This window comes from Oratosquilla oratoria, chromosome 35 (genome assembly GCF_046742065.1).
Source record: "Oratosquilla oratoria isolate Oo_2021 chromosome 35, ASM4674206v1, whole genome shotgun sequence".
NCBI classification, from domain to species: Eukaryota; Metazoa; Arthropoda; class Malacostraca; order Stomatopoda; family Squillidae; genus Oratosquilla; species Oratosquilla oratoria.
In genome coordinates, this window is record NC_134811.1 from 13,829,364 (window position 1) to 13,846,863 (window position 17,500).

Below are 17,500 nucleotides of genomic sequence, written 5' to 3' on the forward strand. Positions count from 1 at the left end.
GAAACAGCTGCGTCTCAGACCGCGGATTCGGTCAATGTTGCTCTACGATAGCGGTTAATGTAATTAATTTATTCCTGTATTTAGATATGTATAAAACGTTAAAATAAATATTGAGTGTCCATACTCACTTCCACAATGTAAATTGTTGTAAATAGACAGAAGATGTTTAGAATTGTAAATTGTAAACCGCCACCATTTTCTTCGTTACCTTCTTTTGGTGGAAAACAGTCACGAGGCGACACAATAAAGAGAAGAACCACGAATATTTTATCTTCATTGTTTCCAACCATTGTAGAACAACACTAGTCTACATTCTGGAGGCAGTGGTGGGATTCGACGCTAAATTCTCCCTGGGATTCGACGCTACATTCTCCCTGGGATTCGACGCTAAATTCTCCCTGGGATTCGACGCTACATTCTCCCTGGGATTCGACGCTACACCTTCCTTGGGATTCAACACTACATTCTTACGAGGCACCAAAGCGGATTTGACCTGCTGGAAAGATATATTCGGGAAGCCAGCCGAACATAGACACGTCCCTATTCTCATCGAAGGCAAGTTTCCCTTCCCACTATTCCTCTACTACATTTGTCATCCCGTTCTAATACGCTGCCCATCGCTCGGCATCATTCCTATGTTGCACCACCCACAGGCCGTTTCCCCCTCCGTACGCCCCTTGCACATGCAACTTCCTGTGTAGAGACTACAAATACAGGCATTCTGCCTCCACCTTCTCTACCGCCACAGCACCTTGGGCCACACAAGACTGTAGCAACCGTCGTGATCGCCTGGAACACCACCTCCACTCCTGCATTTAGCTTCGTGCCCACCACCAACTACTACCTCCATCCGCCCCTCCCCATTCATCGCCTAGGACCGCCCACGAGAGCAACTTTCACTGTCCACTCCAACGAAAAGTCTGGGTACACCCATATTTTTCTTATACAATTTCTGTTGCTATTCTTCTTTTGGGGTTTTCATGCATATATATCCTTCATTTTGGCAATTTTCGTATTTCTCACCAGCTCTGACCACGTCATAAGAATATATACCTCCCTCTGTTGACAGCAGTGTATCTTTACACCGAATCTTTCCCACTGCATCTCCAACCCAATTGCCAAACTACTACATCATCCCTGGTAAGTAGATACGATTTCCGTTCTCAATATCACGTATGAGGTAATTACTTTTTTTTGTGAAGTTGTCCAAACCTATTTCTGACACGACATACGGACCTAGTACACACAGCCGCTCTGCTCTAAATTGCAAAACGCCAGGCATGTCCCCTCTTTCTTCTAACAGCTCTTCGGGTAATTCACCTGCCACGCAAAACACCATGACAACACAGAATCTTATCATCATAGTCAAAGATGAAGCAACATTACCTAGATTTAACGGGAAGAACATTCTTGTACACAAGTTCCTCTCCGAGGTTGAACCAGAAATAACATGTAGAAACGTCACAGACGACAAAGTTAAAATATCTATTCTAACATTCAGAATAGAGAAAAAATAACTCATTATTTGGTGATGTCATTTAGTCTGGTCTTTTTGAAGAAACTGTCTTATCGTGATTTCGTAGAGCACTTTAGGAAGTCCTTTGCATCATTTGAACCACTTGGATAACTCCCCCCCTCCCCCGCATGTCCAAATCAGTTAAACTAAGACTAAACGCCCATTAAATACAGTTGGTTTTTCATCGTCTGAGGAAATTTTCTTGTCCTTCGTAGAGGAATTCAACATTAAACCCACTCCAGTCTCAGAAGTGTTATCTAGATTCAAACGTAGTGCTCGTCAGCTCAAAGGCGCTACTTCCTCGCAAGTATACAAATTCTTATATTTTTGTTTTCTTTGGGCATCAACTTCGCTGTGCTCAGTGACTGGTAGCTGAGCCAAGCATCTGTTGCAAGAAATGCCTGTACCGTATATTGAGTGTGAACTATTCATTCTATGCTAGTGTGCATACGCGCACACGCATGCATTAGCTACTCTGTCAGATCCTGGAAGCAGCAATGGGCCACCAATTATGTGATGCGATCCGCGGTCGGGTTGGTTTGACCTGGTAAATGAACCGCCGAAACAGCTGCATCTCATGAGACCGGTGGATTCGGCCGTACAATGTTGCCATACGGTAGCAGTTAACGTAATTCATCACTTATATTTAGAGGTATATAAAGAGTTAAAATAAATACTGGGTGTCCATACTCAGTTCCATAATGTAAACAGTTGTAAATAGACAGAAGATGTTTAGAACTGTAAACTGTAAAATATTGTTGGCAACTGCCACTATTTTCTTTGTCACCTCATTTGGTGGAAAACACCAGTCACGCAGTAAATACTCTTTAAGAGGGCCCAGTGGCAATAGCCCTCTTTCTTACACAACTATCTTTTCATTTTCATACAGACATCTCTTCCCCTCGTACAATTACCGATCCCGCGCTAGTTGGTGGTATTTTCTAGGTAGTCCATAGTCCAGTCACACGACACAATAAAGAGAAGAACCACGAATAGTTTATCTCCAATGCCTCCAACCAATGTAGACAGTCTACACCGGCGTACGTTGCTCCTTTTATATTCATGTATAGGCTACTACAATTAGGTAAATACAAACGTTCAGTAATGCATTGTTTTAGCAAGTTATTTTGTTACTGATTTCCAACAAGAAAGATATGTTGATATACTTATACTTTAATTTACCAAATTAATATTTAATTTTGTATTGATATATTGTGTAGGTATGCACTTCCTTGATACTACGTCTTGTTTGTTTCCTTTTTGTACTGCAATTGTACACACTGTGCACAGATATAAAAATACGATTTGTAAAATTGCGAGGATGGCACCAAAAGTATTTGACATTTATTTCCATTGTGGTCCTAAAAGGTTAGGTCTCATTGCTGCAATTCTTTAGATTTTGTTCCAGTATAACGCAAATATGTTTTCCGTTTTTTTATTTGGAAAATGTAATTTTCTATAGAATGGTTACATTGGCTTAGGTCAGAAGTTTCATGTTAAATAATCGTCCTTGCGTGATTGCGGAGTTTTACCTAGTTCTTACCTATATTATCGGCTAGTTCTATATCATCGGCTAGCTCATTTTGTGTATTTTCAATTTTGAACCCCAAATATAAATACCACAAGTTAATAGTAACATCGGTATCAAATTTTTAAAAAGTTGGGACAAACATCTTTGTATATTACAAAGATGTTCACCAATCTTACAACTGGTGTTCTTACCTATGTAGTCAGCTAGCTCTTATTCTAATCAATTTAAACCAAAACTATAAGTACCGCAAATTATTAGTAGTGTCAATAGATTGTTTTACTATATTTCTCACCAAACTCGTTAGGCGTATCACCAGTCAGTGGTCCAGCTGTGCAAAAAGACGCCAATTTCTTCTGTTCTGATGGAGTTATTCTTCCATTGTCTGCATATCACTTCCTCTCTTCTCTATAGCGTCCTTGATGTTCAGGATCCAGCGCATGCGGGGTCTTCCCCTTGGTCTTCTTCCTTCAGGTTGGCACTCTAGGATTTCCATTCCTTTCATGATTCTATTAATAGTCAGTAGATCTCCTCTTTCTCTTTCTTTGTTCCAGAGTTGGTAGTTCCAATTTGGACAATCTTTGTTCGTATGTCAATATAGTGTTGATGCTTTGTAAGTTTGTCGTTGCTCTTTGTATTCTTTCTAATTTCTTTATATTCCTTTTGGTACTGGGTGTCTATAGTGTTGTAGCATACTCCAATTTTGGTCTTATCAGTGTAACTAATATTTTCTTGACCATTTCTTCATCCAAATAGTCAAATGCCATTTTCATCGACCTTAGTAGGTTGAAGGTGTGTGTACTTTTTAGAACTGCACACTTACGCGATATAGCATTAGAAAATTAAATATTTTGTAAAATATAATACATCCATGTAATACAAAAAATTCTTGGCTGAAAACAATAACAAAACGTTGCTAAAAGCTATGCAGTATGCACAAGAGAACAAAGTCGCATCGACTCTGTTCGACGCCGTAATCGTTTTGATAGATTCAGAGGACGGAGATGACAACGAGCACCTTGATACTAATTGTCACCAGAAAAATGATAAACAAATATTTGGATATAGAGGCCTAATGGCCTGCGTTCAGTAACAACATAAGTAAACATAAGTAAGTAATGTGTATCCTTTTAGCTTACTTTCGTAAGGTGGGAGGCTTCATCTGGTCCTCGGCACGTAGAGCTAGAAATAAGTTCACTGCCTAACCTTTGAATTCGCTTTGCACTTATTAAAAATAGTCTTGTGAATAAAAAAATTAAATTCATTCCACAAGTCCATGTCATATTAGTTACGAGTCATTGCATAGGGGCTGCAACCTGTACACTAACACCACTACAGCATCTAACCTTTGTTAGTATTAGTTGTTATGTGGTATTATTGGCCTTCGGGGTACCTAATGGCCAATACTAAACTCTAAAGGTAATATAGTCAGTGATAACTTAAGAATGAAGATTTTAATGAAATGGTTTTTGTAAATCATTAAATTAAAGTTTTACTTCTAACCAAAACTGTATATAAGAAAGGAGAAAATTGAATACACTTTTTTAATTTCTGAGAAGTAGAATACAAAAGCACTTTTAACTTTACAATGATGAAGAATTTCACATTCTAATAAAAATCATAAATCAAAGAGGATTACTTATTATGAATTATCTTATAAGGAACTTGTTACTTGTACTTTCTTGAATTACTGGATACAAAAAGAAAATTGTAATAGCCAGTATTCAACCAAAAAAATGTTAAATCTATACTGGAAAATCAAAGCAGTCTTTGAAAAAAATGCAGTTCTTTGATAGTTAATAAAAAATGAGATTGAAAAAATATACGGTACATATTTTCTGCTTTCATGATTTTAAGCAAAAATAAAAAAAAAATTCCTATCCCTAATCAGTTCCTTAATTTTGAATGTACAATACCATAACTTGAAAAAACTGAACTCCTGATTAAGAAGCCACAGCAGATAATAGCTGCTGTGTTGCTGAAATTATATCACTGGACAATTTATAGTTTCACCCAACCAACGATTTTCCTATGTGGCTTATGGGTTTCTGGAGAAAGTCGTTGGTTGGGTGAAACTATAAATTGACCTATATCATCATCCAGTACATTAGATTGTGACTTCCACCATTCAACAGCTGACAGATTTGGTCACAGAATCAGTAAACTTGAATGCAAAAAAGATGATTTGGCTTGAAATTTCATGATGACTGTAACAAATGAAGGAAACTTTTTTATTAGAATACTCCATGGGATCATTCACTTCTGTACTAAGCTTTTTTTTCCTTGAAGGGAAGGATGGATGAGGTTAAAGCTGTATTGGACTATGTTGGAATTACTTCAGGCCACTTACTATAAGCATCTACTACAATAATCAAGTAAGAATGACCTAGATATAGACCTGCATAATCTATGTGTAATCTTTGCCATTGATGTTAAGCCGTAGTGGAATGTGTTGGAAATATTCAGGCTTCTTACTATAAGCATCTACTGCAATAAAGTAGGAATGGCCTAAATATGGATATGCATAATCTATGTGTAACCTTTGCCATGGATATTTGGGATATTTGCATGGATGTCAATGGAACCTTGCTGGTTCATTCTGCGATACTGCACCCTGTACACATTTCTTTATAAAAAAATTTAGTCACTGCCCACCCTTGGTCACCATACAAATGATCTAGCAGTGGCGGATCACATGAAGAATTGTCCCCCCAGACTTTAACAGGCTGACAGTTCTTTATGTAGGCTTTTCTAGGGTGACAATTCTACATGTGTGCCATCCTAGGTTTATGATTCTTCAGTTGTAAAGTTGATGACAATAAGTAAAACCCTCATTCAACCTAACCTAATCTTTATTTGGCCTACTGGCGTGATATTTCTTCAGATGGGATCTCATGGGGTGATGAGTCTTCATGTGGGCATTCTCGGGTGACAATTCTTCATGTGACACCCAGTGGCTTTAGATCTTGCAATACCTTGATGATTTGCATGAATTTCTTTCTAATACTCTTTGTCTCGGTGCTTGTGGTATGACTGTGGTGCTCCACACCAGATTGGAGTCAAGGGGGATATTATTATTATTATTATTATTAAGAAAAAAAAAAAATGTTTCCTTCCCTTATTTGAACATCAATGATTTCCAAATACAGTATTGGGTTGTAAGGGGAATTTAATATAGTTTGTTCTATATACGTTACCAAATCCTTAAGCTTAATAGGTAGCATGATTGGAATTATTAATCACTTCAGAGGGCTTGTCTTACTTCAAACTAACTTGCCAATCCATTCCCTTTCCCAACAATATGACTAAAGATACACATAAAAAATATATATAAATGCACTTCAAATTAAGATATCACAAGACCATCAATGGGCAACTAGTAACTACACTCTCTCCCATGGGTCTAGTTTGGCATAGAGGAATGGGGGAAAAGAGGATTCGCACAAGCAATGAAGGGAGTAGGGGGAAAAAGGGGCACATACAAAAATTGAAGGAGGGTTTACTTACATTTGGGTGGTTGGATGTATTTTTATGTGTTGCCAGTATGTGTTGAAATTTCTCTCAGGCATCCTATCCACTAATCTTGAATAATATAAAGGAATATGAGGAATGTGGGCATTACACATGTCCCTTCTCTGGAGAACAAAAATTTTGCATCGCTAGGTGAAGGAACCTTGGTTTTTAGAATGACACCAGAGAAGAACATTTCCAGAACTGAAGGGGTGCTTTGTGCTTTTTGATTGGTTGTGTTCCCACAGCTTCACCAGGGGCACTTGTTACTTCACCAATTTTTTATGTACCTCAGGAAGTAATTTTTCTTTTACCTTTTTGTTTCCTTTTACTGTGGTATTGGTGGAGCTCCCTAACTGGTCTCAGTCCCTGGCTGGCAGACATGGCCGCCTTAACTGGGCTAAGCCTACCACTCTTGTTGCTGGGTTCACCCCAGAAGAATCTTCCCAGACATTCTGCCTTTTGTACACATTTATCTTTTACACCCTCCTTTCATTCATGTTTACTTATTTCTTATATGCTCTATCTTCCACTTCCCAGCCTCTTTCTTGCCAAGCCATCAAAAATGCCATCCCATGAGGTCTCCTCTAGTGGTTCCGTGGTCCGCCAGGCAATGTCCCTATGCAGTCAGAATTGTGTTTTGTATTTGAGGGGAAGAACCTATATCAAGCCATCATGAGGATTCGACTATAACCTTGTCTAACTCATCAATCTATTCTCTATCAACTTCACAAATTTTCATGAGAGCTGGCCAATTCTGTATGTAAATCTTCAGACAGTCACACATGAGTTCAAATCTAAATATGATAATTTGAAATCAAAGATATAGATTAACTTGGAACCATACATGCATTTGAGTCTAGGTATGTTAGAAAATTAGAGAATAGAAGATGAGACCCAATGAGCGTTGCTCCTTTCCTGTATACGACAATTAGGTAAAATCTTATATCTTGAGACATAAGAAGACATCCCCCACCTACCTGCGGGTATCTTGCAGAAGTGTAGTGATCATTTCAAAGTATTTTACTACATACACCACATTATCTTTAATATCTGCAATTTCATGTTCATGAGTCAGATTTAGAATGTGTGCAGTACAGCCATAGGTCACTAACTTCAGTTTATTTTCTTATTCTAACAGTTTTCTGATTTTGTTGACATTCCGCTGCCACCATATGTACTGGGTGTGGCTAAATAAACTAAATAACAATGTAAGATACTATATTTCTCAATGGGATAAAGCACTACTAAGACAAGGGTGCAGTCGCTTTGTAAGCCGAACCAAGACTGACGCCAAGAAGCTCAGACTTGGCGGGAAAAACATATACGCTTAAATGAACACTTGGTTCTCACAATAATATATAAAATGTATAATAATAAATAAACAGTATTACAAATATGTATGTACAACACACAAAGAATATTCTCTGCCACCATTACAAGCTGCATTATCTGTCATGACACTACCAACATGGCAACCAAGTTCTATACATTTTTATTTTTCATTATGAGAGCTCTTCAAGATATTCAACAGTATGAGGCAGGCTACTTGTGTCAATTGTATCTACTACATATATAAATAATTTAGAGGTTGTCACAGTAACACATAATAGGTTCATTGTGAATGTTAGACCATTTATCTAAAGAAAGACGTACAGTTTCATCCTTCAGATCTGTGGCACACTGCATATTCTTTTTTATATATCATGGGTAGTTATTTGTCTGCAATTCTTGTTGGAGTGTATCCTGGCCTCATCTTCTCAACCATTATACAAAACTGAGGATTTTCTACCCTGTCTTAAATGAAGAGTTGGTTGTAAAGACCATTTTAGCAACTTCTTCATGAAGGTTTCCTTTTTCTTATGAAGTTGTTTTGGTAATGAACGAGTCCAAAGTTGTTGCTTTATGCTCTGAATAACTTGTTACAGAAGTTCGATTCCCTTTCTGTGATGTTGGAGTTACAACACTTTTTTGAGTCACTTTTTAGTCAGTGGTGTTGATGTTGATGCAGTAGGTACAATTTCTGAATAAAAACCAAGTTGATAGGAGACAACTTCTACTTATCATAATACTGACACAATAGATATAGCATGGTACAGTAGTGCTTGGTTTCTCATGAGAACTTCATAGAAGAGTAGGGTTGTCAGCCTCTTGCTCCTTCAAGAAGCACATGAATAAAGAAAAAAAAATTGAAAAGTGAACTTGGAGTAATTCAACAAGGGTAATTAGTAATTTTCAATCTTACCTGGATCATCCAAATCCTCATGTGATAGTTCAGTTTGGAGCTACTGACATTTTTCTCTGGTATTTCAGTCTTAATATTGAATACTATATCTTGTTACTCAAGGTTGCAATTTATGCATATAGCTCTCCATCCTATGCTGGACTTTGAAGGGATTCTGTTAAAATGATAGTTGTCTTGCAAGTAATGCTGGATGTCATGCAGGTATTTGGTTGATGGTCAGTGTTTGCCCCCTTTTCAATACTTAAAGAAATGTCCAGATATTTGGATGGAATGAAGTAATATTTGCTGGTGGTGGGGAGATGATGAGTCTAAATTAACCCAACCATATGTAGATATAGGTGGTGACAGGTTAGATTAGGTTGATAGGGTAATGTACTTTTCATCCAAGATTATCTGAAATAATTATTTTATAGATTTATCCGTAGGCTTTTGGTGCTATTTCTACCAAAATTAACTGGTGGGAGAGTCCTCTGATAAATCGAAAACAAGAGTAGTGGTTGAAAGTCATGATCAGACTCACATGAATCACACTATGAAACTAATATCTGACATCCTTGTGGTGGACCTCTGCAGAAATTTTACCATAAAGAAGAAGGGAGGGTGATGAGTCTATATCAAGAGGTGCATGGCTGTGGCCAAATCCATCATCTTTGACATATGTGCTTGGACTGTTGGGGAAGGTAATAAAATCAGTCACTGCTGGGAACTGGAGAGAGGTAGAGAATTTGGACTCGCAACTAAGCAAAGGGTGTGGGATGGGTGAAAGGTGGTTGTATGCTTGGACTCTGCCACCCATCTGTGTTTCTACACGACTCACCATGAACCACCACGTGACTGCCTTTAGTATTGGTCACTGATTATTCAATTGGTCATATCAATATCATATCTATACACAGACGTATGAACTTCATAGATGTAGTGGAAATTCTGAAAACTGTAAACTGGTCATTATAATGGTGTGTGCTCCTACCCATTCATATTGTTTAGGTACAATGTAAACAAACACAGTTACCAAATGAACTCTCCCAGCATACTGGATATAAATGCAGGCAATAACACATATGTATGTACTATTATGTTCTTGTATAAAGTATATATGGGGAGCGTCCATTTGAAAAACACTACACTCCTCCCTCGATTTAAGAACGCTCCATATACGAATTTTCGCTATAACGAACAAAAAAATTGTCCCAAAAATTGAAATACGAACCAAAAATTCGCCATAACGAATAAAATCCTGTTGAAAAAGATTACTGTATTTTTAAATCATGAATATTAAAAATAATTATTTTTACATCATAAATATTAAAAAAAAAACTGCCATATGTCCAGGTAAAAGAAATAAAAGTGAAAATAGATACATAAGTTTGTTATTGTTTTCAAAACAACGCCGTGTACTGCTCGGTCTACTCACTCGGTGTCGGTTAATCGTGGATTATTAGCATTATTTCAAGTGACATTATGCCTCCTAAGTGTCCAGGAAGCCCTATTAAGGATGGTGACAAGCCTAAGAGGGCTAGGAAAGCAATATCTCTAGATACTAAATTGTCTGTGTTAAAGAAAAGTGACGAAGGAATGAGAGTGAAGGACATCGCAAATTTGTTTGGCTTGGCTGCTCAATTTAAGTATATTCGATATACGAATGGTTTTTCAAGAACATAACTAGTTCGTAAATAGAGGAAGGAGTGTATTGTGGGAAATACTCATACGAGACCAAAACTTGAAGAACATCCAACTTTATATTGGTTGATATTGGTAGGTAGGGACACCTAAACTGAGATAATAATGTCAAATAGTTTCCACAAAGACAATTAAAAAAAAAGCCAGTATTATCATAAAAACGTCACAGCCAGTTGAGAGATGTCACAGGCTTCTTGAAAGATGACCAGATTTGTGTATATAATGCAGCTGTGTTTCAACAACCTATAGGTTGAAAATGTTAAAGCACTAGTTGTCCCATTATACATTGTCATATCACTACTTCCACATTTACTGGTACTATGCCTTTGATAGCTGTTTCTGCCTGAATATGTCATAATTGTTAAGATTTTTTTTTAGCTGGTATTTCTGATATTTTTTTCATCAGTCAAACGTATTTTACTAAATGTAACAAAAAAAAAATATGGCTAGTACCTCTACATTTTCTTACATCACTATTATTTATTACATTTTGCTAAGATAATAACGCAGGTTCACCATTTACCAGTGTGTCTTGACCTCTTCAATACTAGTCAAATATTACTGCTGTTATACTTTTTGTTTTTCACCTTGAATGAATATGTCACAGAAAACATGATCAAGCCTGTTCACAGAATACGGTGATCACTCAGCTACAACTAAAAGATAAATATAATTAGAAAATGATGCTGGTATCCTTGTATCCACTTGCGGCTCTTGACACGTACATAGGCGTCATTGTATTCAAGAGGTTAATGTGACTCGCACTACTTATATTGGTCAGATGAGTGAGGTGAACTGAATAAACTTTGCTAGAGTAGTTCATGATTAGATTCAGGTCTTGAGTCCAAACATGGATTGTGTTATGGAGTTATATTGAAATATGATTACTGTGGCCAGCTGGGCCATTCCCCCCTCCAAATGTGTGGCCAGATGAAAAAGCTGTAGCAAAATTTTAGTCATTCTGGTTGTGGTGTTGTATGATTTTCAGCACATTTCTAATGAAAAATAGAATGCAATATATCCATATCTGTTAGTAATTGCCTATTTTATATTAGGTGATAGTTTGTACAATGGGTCTGTTTATGTACAAAGGAACTTCATTATGAAATGATGTACAAAACTTCCATAACCCTGTTATTACACACTCTTAAAGAGTTGGATGTCAATTTTATAATTAATTTTTTTTTCCAGGATGAGGGTAACTATCAACAATTCTTTGGAAGAACTATCAGTAGATTCCATATGTTTGTCACACAACAAAGAGGATTCATTGTGACTTCTTTGGCACAGCTATCTTGTGTGTCATCTTAAATATCATGCAATGACCCTTAAGAGAGAAGCCTTTCCAATGTGACCTGTGTTATGTAGCTTTCTCAAGTAAGGGTATTCTCAAACATCACATGATAACCCACGCTGGAGAGAAGCCATTCTAGTGTGACCTGTGCAACGAAGCTTTCTCAAAGAAGGGTGATCTCAGCTGTCATGAGATGACCCACATTGAAGAGAAACAATTCCAGTGTGACCAGTGTGATGCAGCTTTCTTACAAAAGTGTAATCTGAAATGTCACATGATGACCCACACAGGAGAGAGTTCTTTCCAGTGTGATCTATGCAATTCTGTTTTCTCTTAAAAGGGCGTTCTCAAACATCACATAATGAATCACACTGGAGAGAAGCCTATCCAAAGTGACCCGTGCAATGCAGGTTGCTCACAAAAAGGCTCTCTCACAACTCGTATGATGACTCAAACAGGAGAGAAGCCTTTTCCATGTGACCTGTGCAATGCAGCTTTCTCACGAAAGCAAAACCTCAAAACTCACTTGAGAACCCACACAGGAGAGAAGCCTTTCCATTGTGACATATGTGATGCAGCATTTTCAGAAAAGAGAAGTCTGAAACATCACATGATTACCCACAGTGGAGAGAAGCCATTCCAGTGTGACCTGTGCAGTTCAGCTTTCTCCCGGAAGAGTGATTTTAAACGTCATGTGATGACCCACACAGGAAAGAAGTCTTTCCAGTGTGACCGGTGCAATGCTGCTTTCTTACGAAAGAGTGATCTTAGACGTCATGCAGTGACCCACACAGGAGAGAAATCTTTCCATTGTGGTCTGTGCGATTCTGTTTTCTCACAAGAGGGTGGTCTCAAACGTCACATAATGATCCACACTGGAGAGAAGCCTTTCCAGTGTGACCTGTGCGATTTAGCTTTCTCACAAAAGGTTTCTCTCATATCTCACATGACAGTTCACACAGGAGAGAAACCTTTCAAATGTAACCTGTGCGATGCATCTTTCTCACAAAAGAGTACATTGAACAATCATGTGATAGCCCACACAGGAAAGAAACCTTTCCCATGTGACCTTTGTGATGCAGCTTTCTCACAAAAGAGTACTCTGAAAAATCATGTGATGACACACACTGGAGAGAAACCATTCCATTGTGAATTGTGCGATGCAGCTTTCGCACGGAAAGGTGATCTCAAATGTCACATGGTGACCCACACTGGAGAGAAGCCATTCAAGTGTGCTGTGTGTGATAAAGCTTTTGCAAGGAAAAGTGATCTCAAAAGTCATGTAATGACCCATACAGGAGGAAAGCCTTGCTAGTGTGATCTGTGTGATACAGTTTTCTCATGACAGTGATCTGAAACATCATGTGGTGACACAGGAGCAAAGTCTTTCCAATGTGACTTGTGTGATGCATCTTTCTAACAAAAGAGGAATATGAAACACGTGATGACCCATACAGGAGTGAAGCCTTTCCAATGTGACCTGTGCCATTCAGCTTTCTCACAAAAGGGTGATGACAAATCTCTCATGATGACTTACACAGGAGAGAAGACTTGCCAGTGTGACCTGTGCAATGCATCCTTCTCACTAAAGTGTAATCTCAAATTTCACATGACCCACACAGGATAAACCTTTCCAGTGTGACCGGTGTAATGCAGATTTTTCACTAGTCTTCTTAAAGATCACATGGTGACTCACACTGGGAAGATGCCTTTTCAATATGACCTATGTGATGCAGCTTTCTCATGAAAGTTTATCACATGATGACTCACACTTAAGAAGGGTGTTTCCAGCAGCATGACCTGTGACATGTAGCATTCTCATGAAAAGTTGTTCTGAAATAGCACATGGTGTGTGTAATGCAGCTTTCTCATGAGGTAGTAATATCAATTGGCTTATAATGACAATACGGGAGAGTAGTCTTTCCAGTGTGACTTGTGCAATGCATCTTTTTGAAAGATGTTTTCCAATGTCATATAACTTAATATAACTTAGGCAAGAGAGAAACTTTTCTAGAGTGACATTGCCTTTTACATTTCTCACTGAAGACTGGAGCTGGGTGGGGAGATAGTTATTTGATTCAAACTTAGACCTATAGCATTTGAAGTGGAAATGAATGTGATATACTCCTTTTTTTATATGCTGTATGTATTACCTATTAAATTGTTTCAACACAGGTGTTCTGTGTGAACAAGTACTGTATGAAATTATAATTTGACAATGCTGTGGTAAAGTCATACACTAGTGGAGTAGTTTAGTGAATGTTTTTTTTTATAGTACCAGAAGATATAGATTCAGTTCAGCACATATTAATTTGTTGGAAATGGTCCAATTTAAGCTTGAATCTACTATGTTGTAGAATTAGTGGACTGCCACTTGATCTGTATAAAAGAAATGAAATGGATAAGTAAGCAAACAGATGAATGAATGATTGTATCATCATTCATTAGTATTGTTAAACTTAACAATAAATAGGACAAAATTGAAATACTGTTTTGTTACAATACCTAATCACATGCCATACAGGCTATGCTCACCACCACTTGCTGTTTTAACCCATACCTGTGACATGAAACTATTGTAATGTTACTAACTTGTTAATGTGTTACTGCTTGGTTATTGAGTGAGAAGATAAGTACTGAAGAAAGAGACACTTCTTTCTGCAAATTCAAGGATGAAAACCTATTGTGACTTTGTATTTTAATAAACAAATGAGAAGAGGGGATGGGGTTGGTGTGAGTTTCCAAATATCTACATGTTATGCTGACAATTGTGGATAGTTTAGTCATAACTTCACACAGAAAATCACCAGTTACAAAGGAAATATATCCCAATGTATTATAGATAGAGAAAAAGCATCATGACACTGAGCATACCTATATATATATATATATATATATATATATGATATATATGTGTGTGTGTGTGTGTATTTACCTAGTTGTATTATACAGGAAGGGGAGCTATGCTTGTGGTGGCCCATCTTCATATCTTGTTTTATCTAGACTGTTTTTAAATTCGTGTATTGCTTTTGCACACACCACTCTCTCATCTAACTTATTCCAAACATCTATTACCCTGTGGGGAAAGCTGTCTTTTTTCAAGTCTCTTCTATAAGTGTCTTTCTTGATTTTCGTTCTGTGTCCTCTTGTATTTCTACTATCCCATTTTATTAGATCGTCTCTATCAATAGTTTCTATGCCTTTCATGATTCTATAGTTATCAAGTCTCCTCTCTCTCTTCTTTGCTCTAATGTCTGTAGCTCAAGTTTTGCTAGTCTCCCTTCATATGATAGTTCTTAGAGTGTTGGTGCCAATTTTGTAATTGCTATTTGTATTCTTTCAAGTTTTGTTATACATTTTTTTGTACCAAACATCTATTACCCTGTGGGGAAAGCTGTTCTTTTTCAGGTCTTTTCTATAACTGTCTTTCTAGATTTTCTTTCTGTGTCCTCTTGTATTTCTACTATCCCATTTTATTAGATCCTCTCTATCAATAGTTTCTATGCCTTTCATGATTCTATAAATAGTTATCAAGTCTCCTCTCTCTCTTCTTTGCTCTAATGTCTGTAGCTCAAGTTTTGCTAGTCTCTCGTCATACGATAGTTCTGAGAGTGTTGGTCCCGATTTTGGAATCGCTATTTGTATTCTTTCAAGCTTTGTTATACATTTTTTGTACTTGGTGACCATGTTGTCGCTGCATACTCCAATCTTGGTCTTATCAAAGTGATTATTATTTTCTTCACCATTTCTTCGTCCAGGTATGTAAATGCCAATTTGATTGTTCTTATTAAATTATAAGTTTCTCCAAAAATTTTGTTTTTAATGTTTCTCAGGAGACATATTATTCATAATAATGACTCCCAGGTCATTCTCATTTTCTACTTTTTTAATTTCTTCCTCTCCCAATTTATATGATCCCACTATTCTTTTTTTTTTGCTTCTTCCAAATTCCATTATACTACACTTCTTAATATTGAATTCCATCTCCCACTTCCTACTCCATTGCCATACTTTATTGAGATCACTCTGTAGTGACTCACAATCTTCAGTGTTCACTTTTTTCAACAATTTTGTATCATCCATAAAGAAGCTCATATAACTTTCAATTCCTTTATCCATATCATTAATATATATAGTAAACATTATTGGGGCCAAAACTTCCTTGTGGAACTCCACTTATCACTTCATCCCAATTAGAGTGTTTGTCTATTATTACCACTCTCATTTTTCTTTCATGCAAGAAGTCTTTCATCCACTTCAGCAGTTTGCCCTGTATTCCTCCTGCAATTTCTAAAATCTTTAGCAACTTCATTAAGTGGCACTTTATCAAAAGCTTTTTTCAGGTCGAGAAATGCACAATCAGCCCATCCATCTTTTGTATAACATCTATTAGCCTTGAATAAAAACACATTAAGTTTGTGACACATGACTGCCCTTGTCTAAATCCAAATTGCCTTGGATTTAGTACATTGTTTTTTTCTAAATGCCTTGCCCATCTAATTTTAATAATTCTTTCACAAATATTAGCTATAAGAGAGACCGGTCTATAGTTAGTAGGGTCTTCTTGTTTCCCCCATTATATATTGTTACTATATTTGCTCTTTTCCAATCTTCTGGAACTTTTCCCTCTTTCAATGAACTGCTTATTAGACTATGTATTTTGTCTGTTGGTACACTCCTGTTTTCTCTCAAAATCCAGTTTGCCATTTCATCTGGTCCATGTGATTTTCTGACATCAAGATTGCTCAAGTGATTCATTATTTCATTCCTTGTTACTTCTATCTCTTTCATAGGGGGGACTTTCTCCTCCCACTCGATATCTCTAGGTTATATGTTCTCCCTTGTTAACACCAATTTAAAATGCTTGTTCATAATTTCTGCCATTTGTATTTCCTCTGTGTATTCAACTTCTCCTTGTTGTAGTTTCTCTAATTCTTGTTTGTTTTTCAGTTTGTTGTTTACAAATCTGTAAAATAGTTTTGGTTGATCTTTTTTATTTTTCTATGACATCTTTTTTTGTATTTTCTCTTTTCTTTGCACACTTGTACATATTCATTTCTATAACTAGTATATATTTTCCATTTTTCAGGTCTTTTGTCTTTTTTCCATTTTATCCAAGCTTTATCCCATTTGTCTTTTAACTCCCTACAACTTTTGCTGTACCAACTCTTTATATATTCTTTTTCTTTCTTTTGCTTGACTTTTTCACTCTTTTATAATTTTTTGTCAAAATATTCCATTTCTCTTCCACTGTTGTTTCCTCCTTGTGTATTCTCTCCCAGTCTGCTTTTTGAAAGAATTCTCTTATTTAGAAAAAAAAAAAAAAATCCATACATCAATCTTCCTTTTCTATATTCTTCATTTTTTTTCATGTATTTTTTTTTATTTTATTTTGTTCCAGTTCAACCAATATGTGGTCACTTTTACCTATTGGTGTTTTATATCAAATTTTGTCCACTATTTAGGGATCTGATGTGAGCATTAGGTCCAGTCTCAATGGTCCTTCCTCATTTCTATACCTAGTTTTCTCTTGTATGCATTGCATCATTGTATGTTCTATAATCATATCTAGTAGTACATTTCATTAAAAGTAAAATGATTGTATAATTTTACCAAATGTTGAAATGGTGGTTAATTATATTTTAATTTTTCGTGGGCAGTAACAGACTTGGGTTCATAGTAGACAATGAAAAAATGTAGAGACTGAACATCTTGACATCAGGCTTA

General features: G+C 36.7%; 2 protein-coding genes across 11 annotated transcripts in view; both read left to right on the top strand.

Moving 5' to 3' along the window:
- Positions 1-17,500, top strand: part of LOC143018549 (uncharacterized) — a 536,469-nt gene that overhangs the window by 53,917 nt on the left and 465,052 nt on the right. The gene's annotated exons all lie outside the window — the stretch shown is intronic.
- Positions 3,985-17,500, top strand: part of LOC143018547 (uncharacterized) — a 27,415-nt gene continuing 13,899 nt past the window's right edge. For 2 of the 10 annotated variants that reach the window (XM_076173994.1, XM_076173996.1), the window contains exons 1-2: positions 3,985-4,155; positions 5,334-5,419. Coding sequence is in view for 4 of the 10 variants with exons in the window: in XM_076173999.1 (XP_076030114.1) it covers positions 12,135-13,088 (954 nt within the window). In the remaining 6 variants the exon portion in view is untranslated. The other 8 variants (XM_076173995.1, XM_076173998.1, XR_012965757.1 and 5 more) reach the window with 7 other exon arrangements.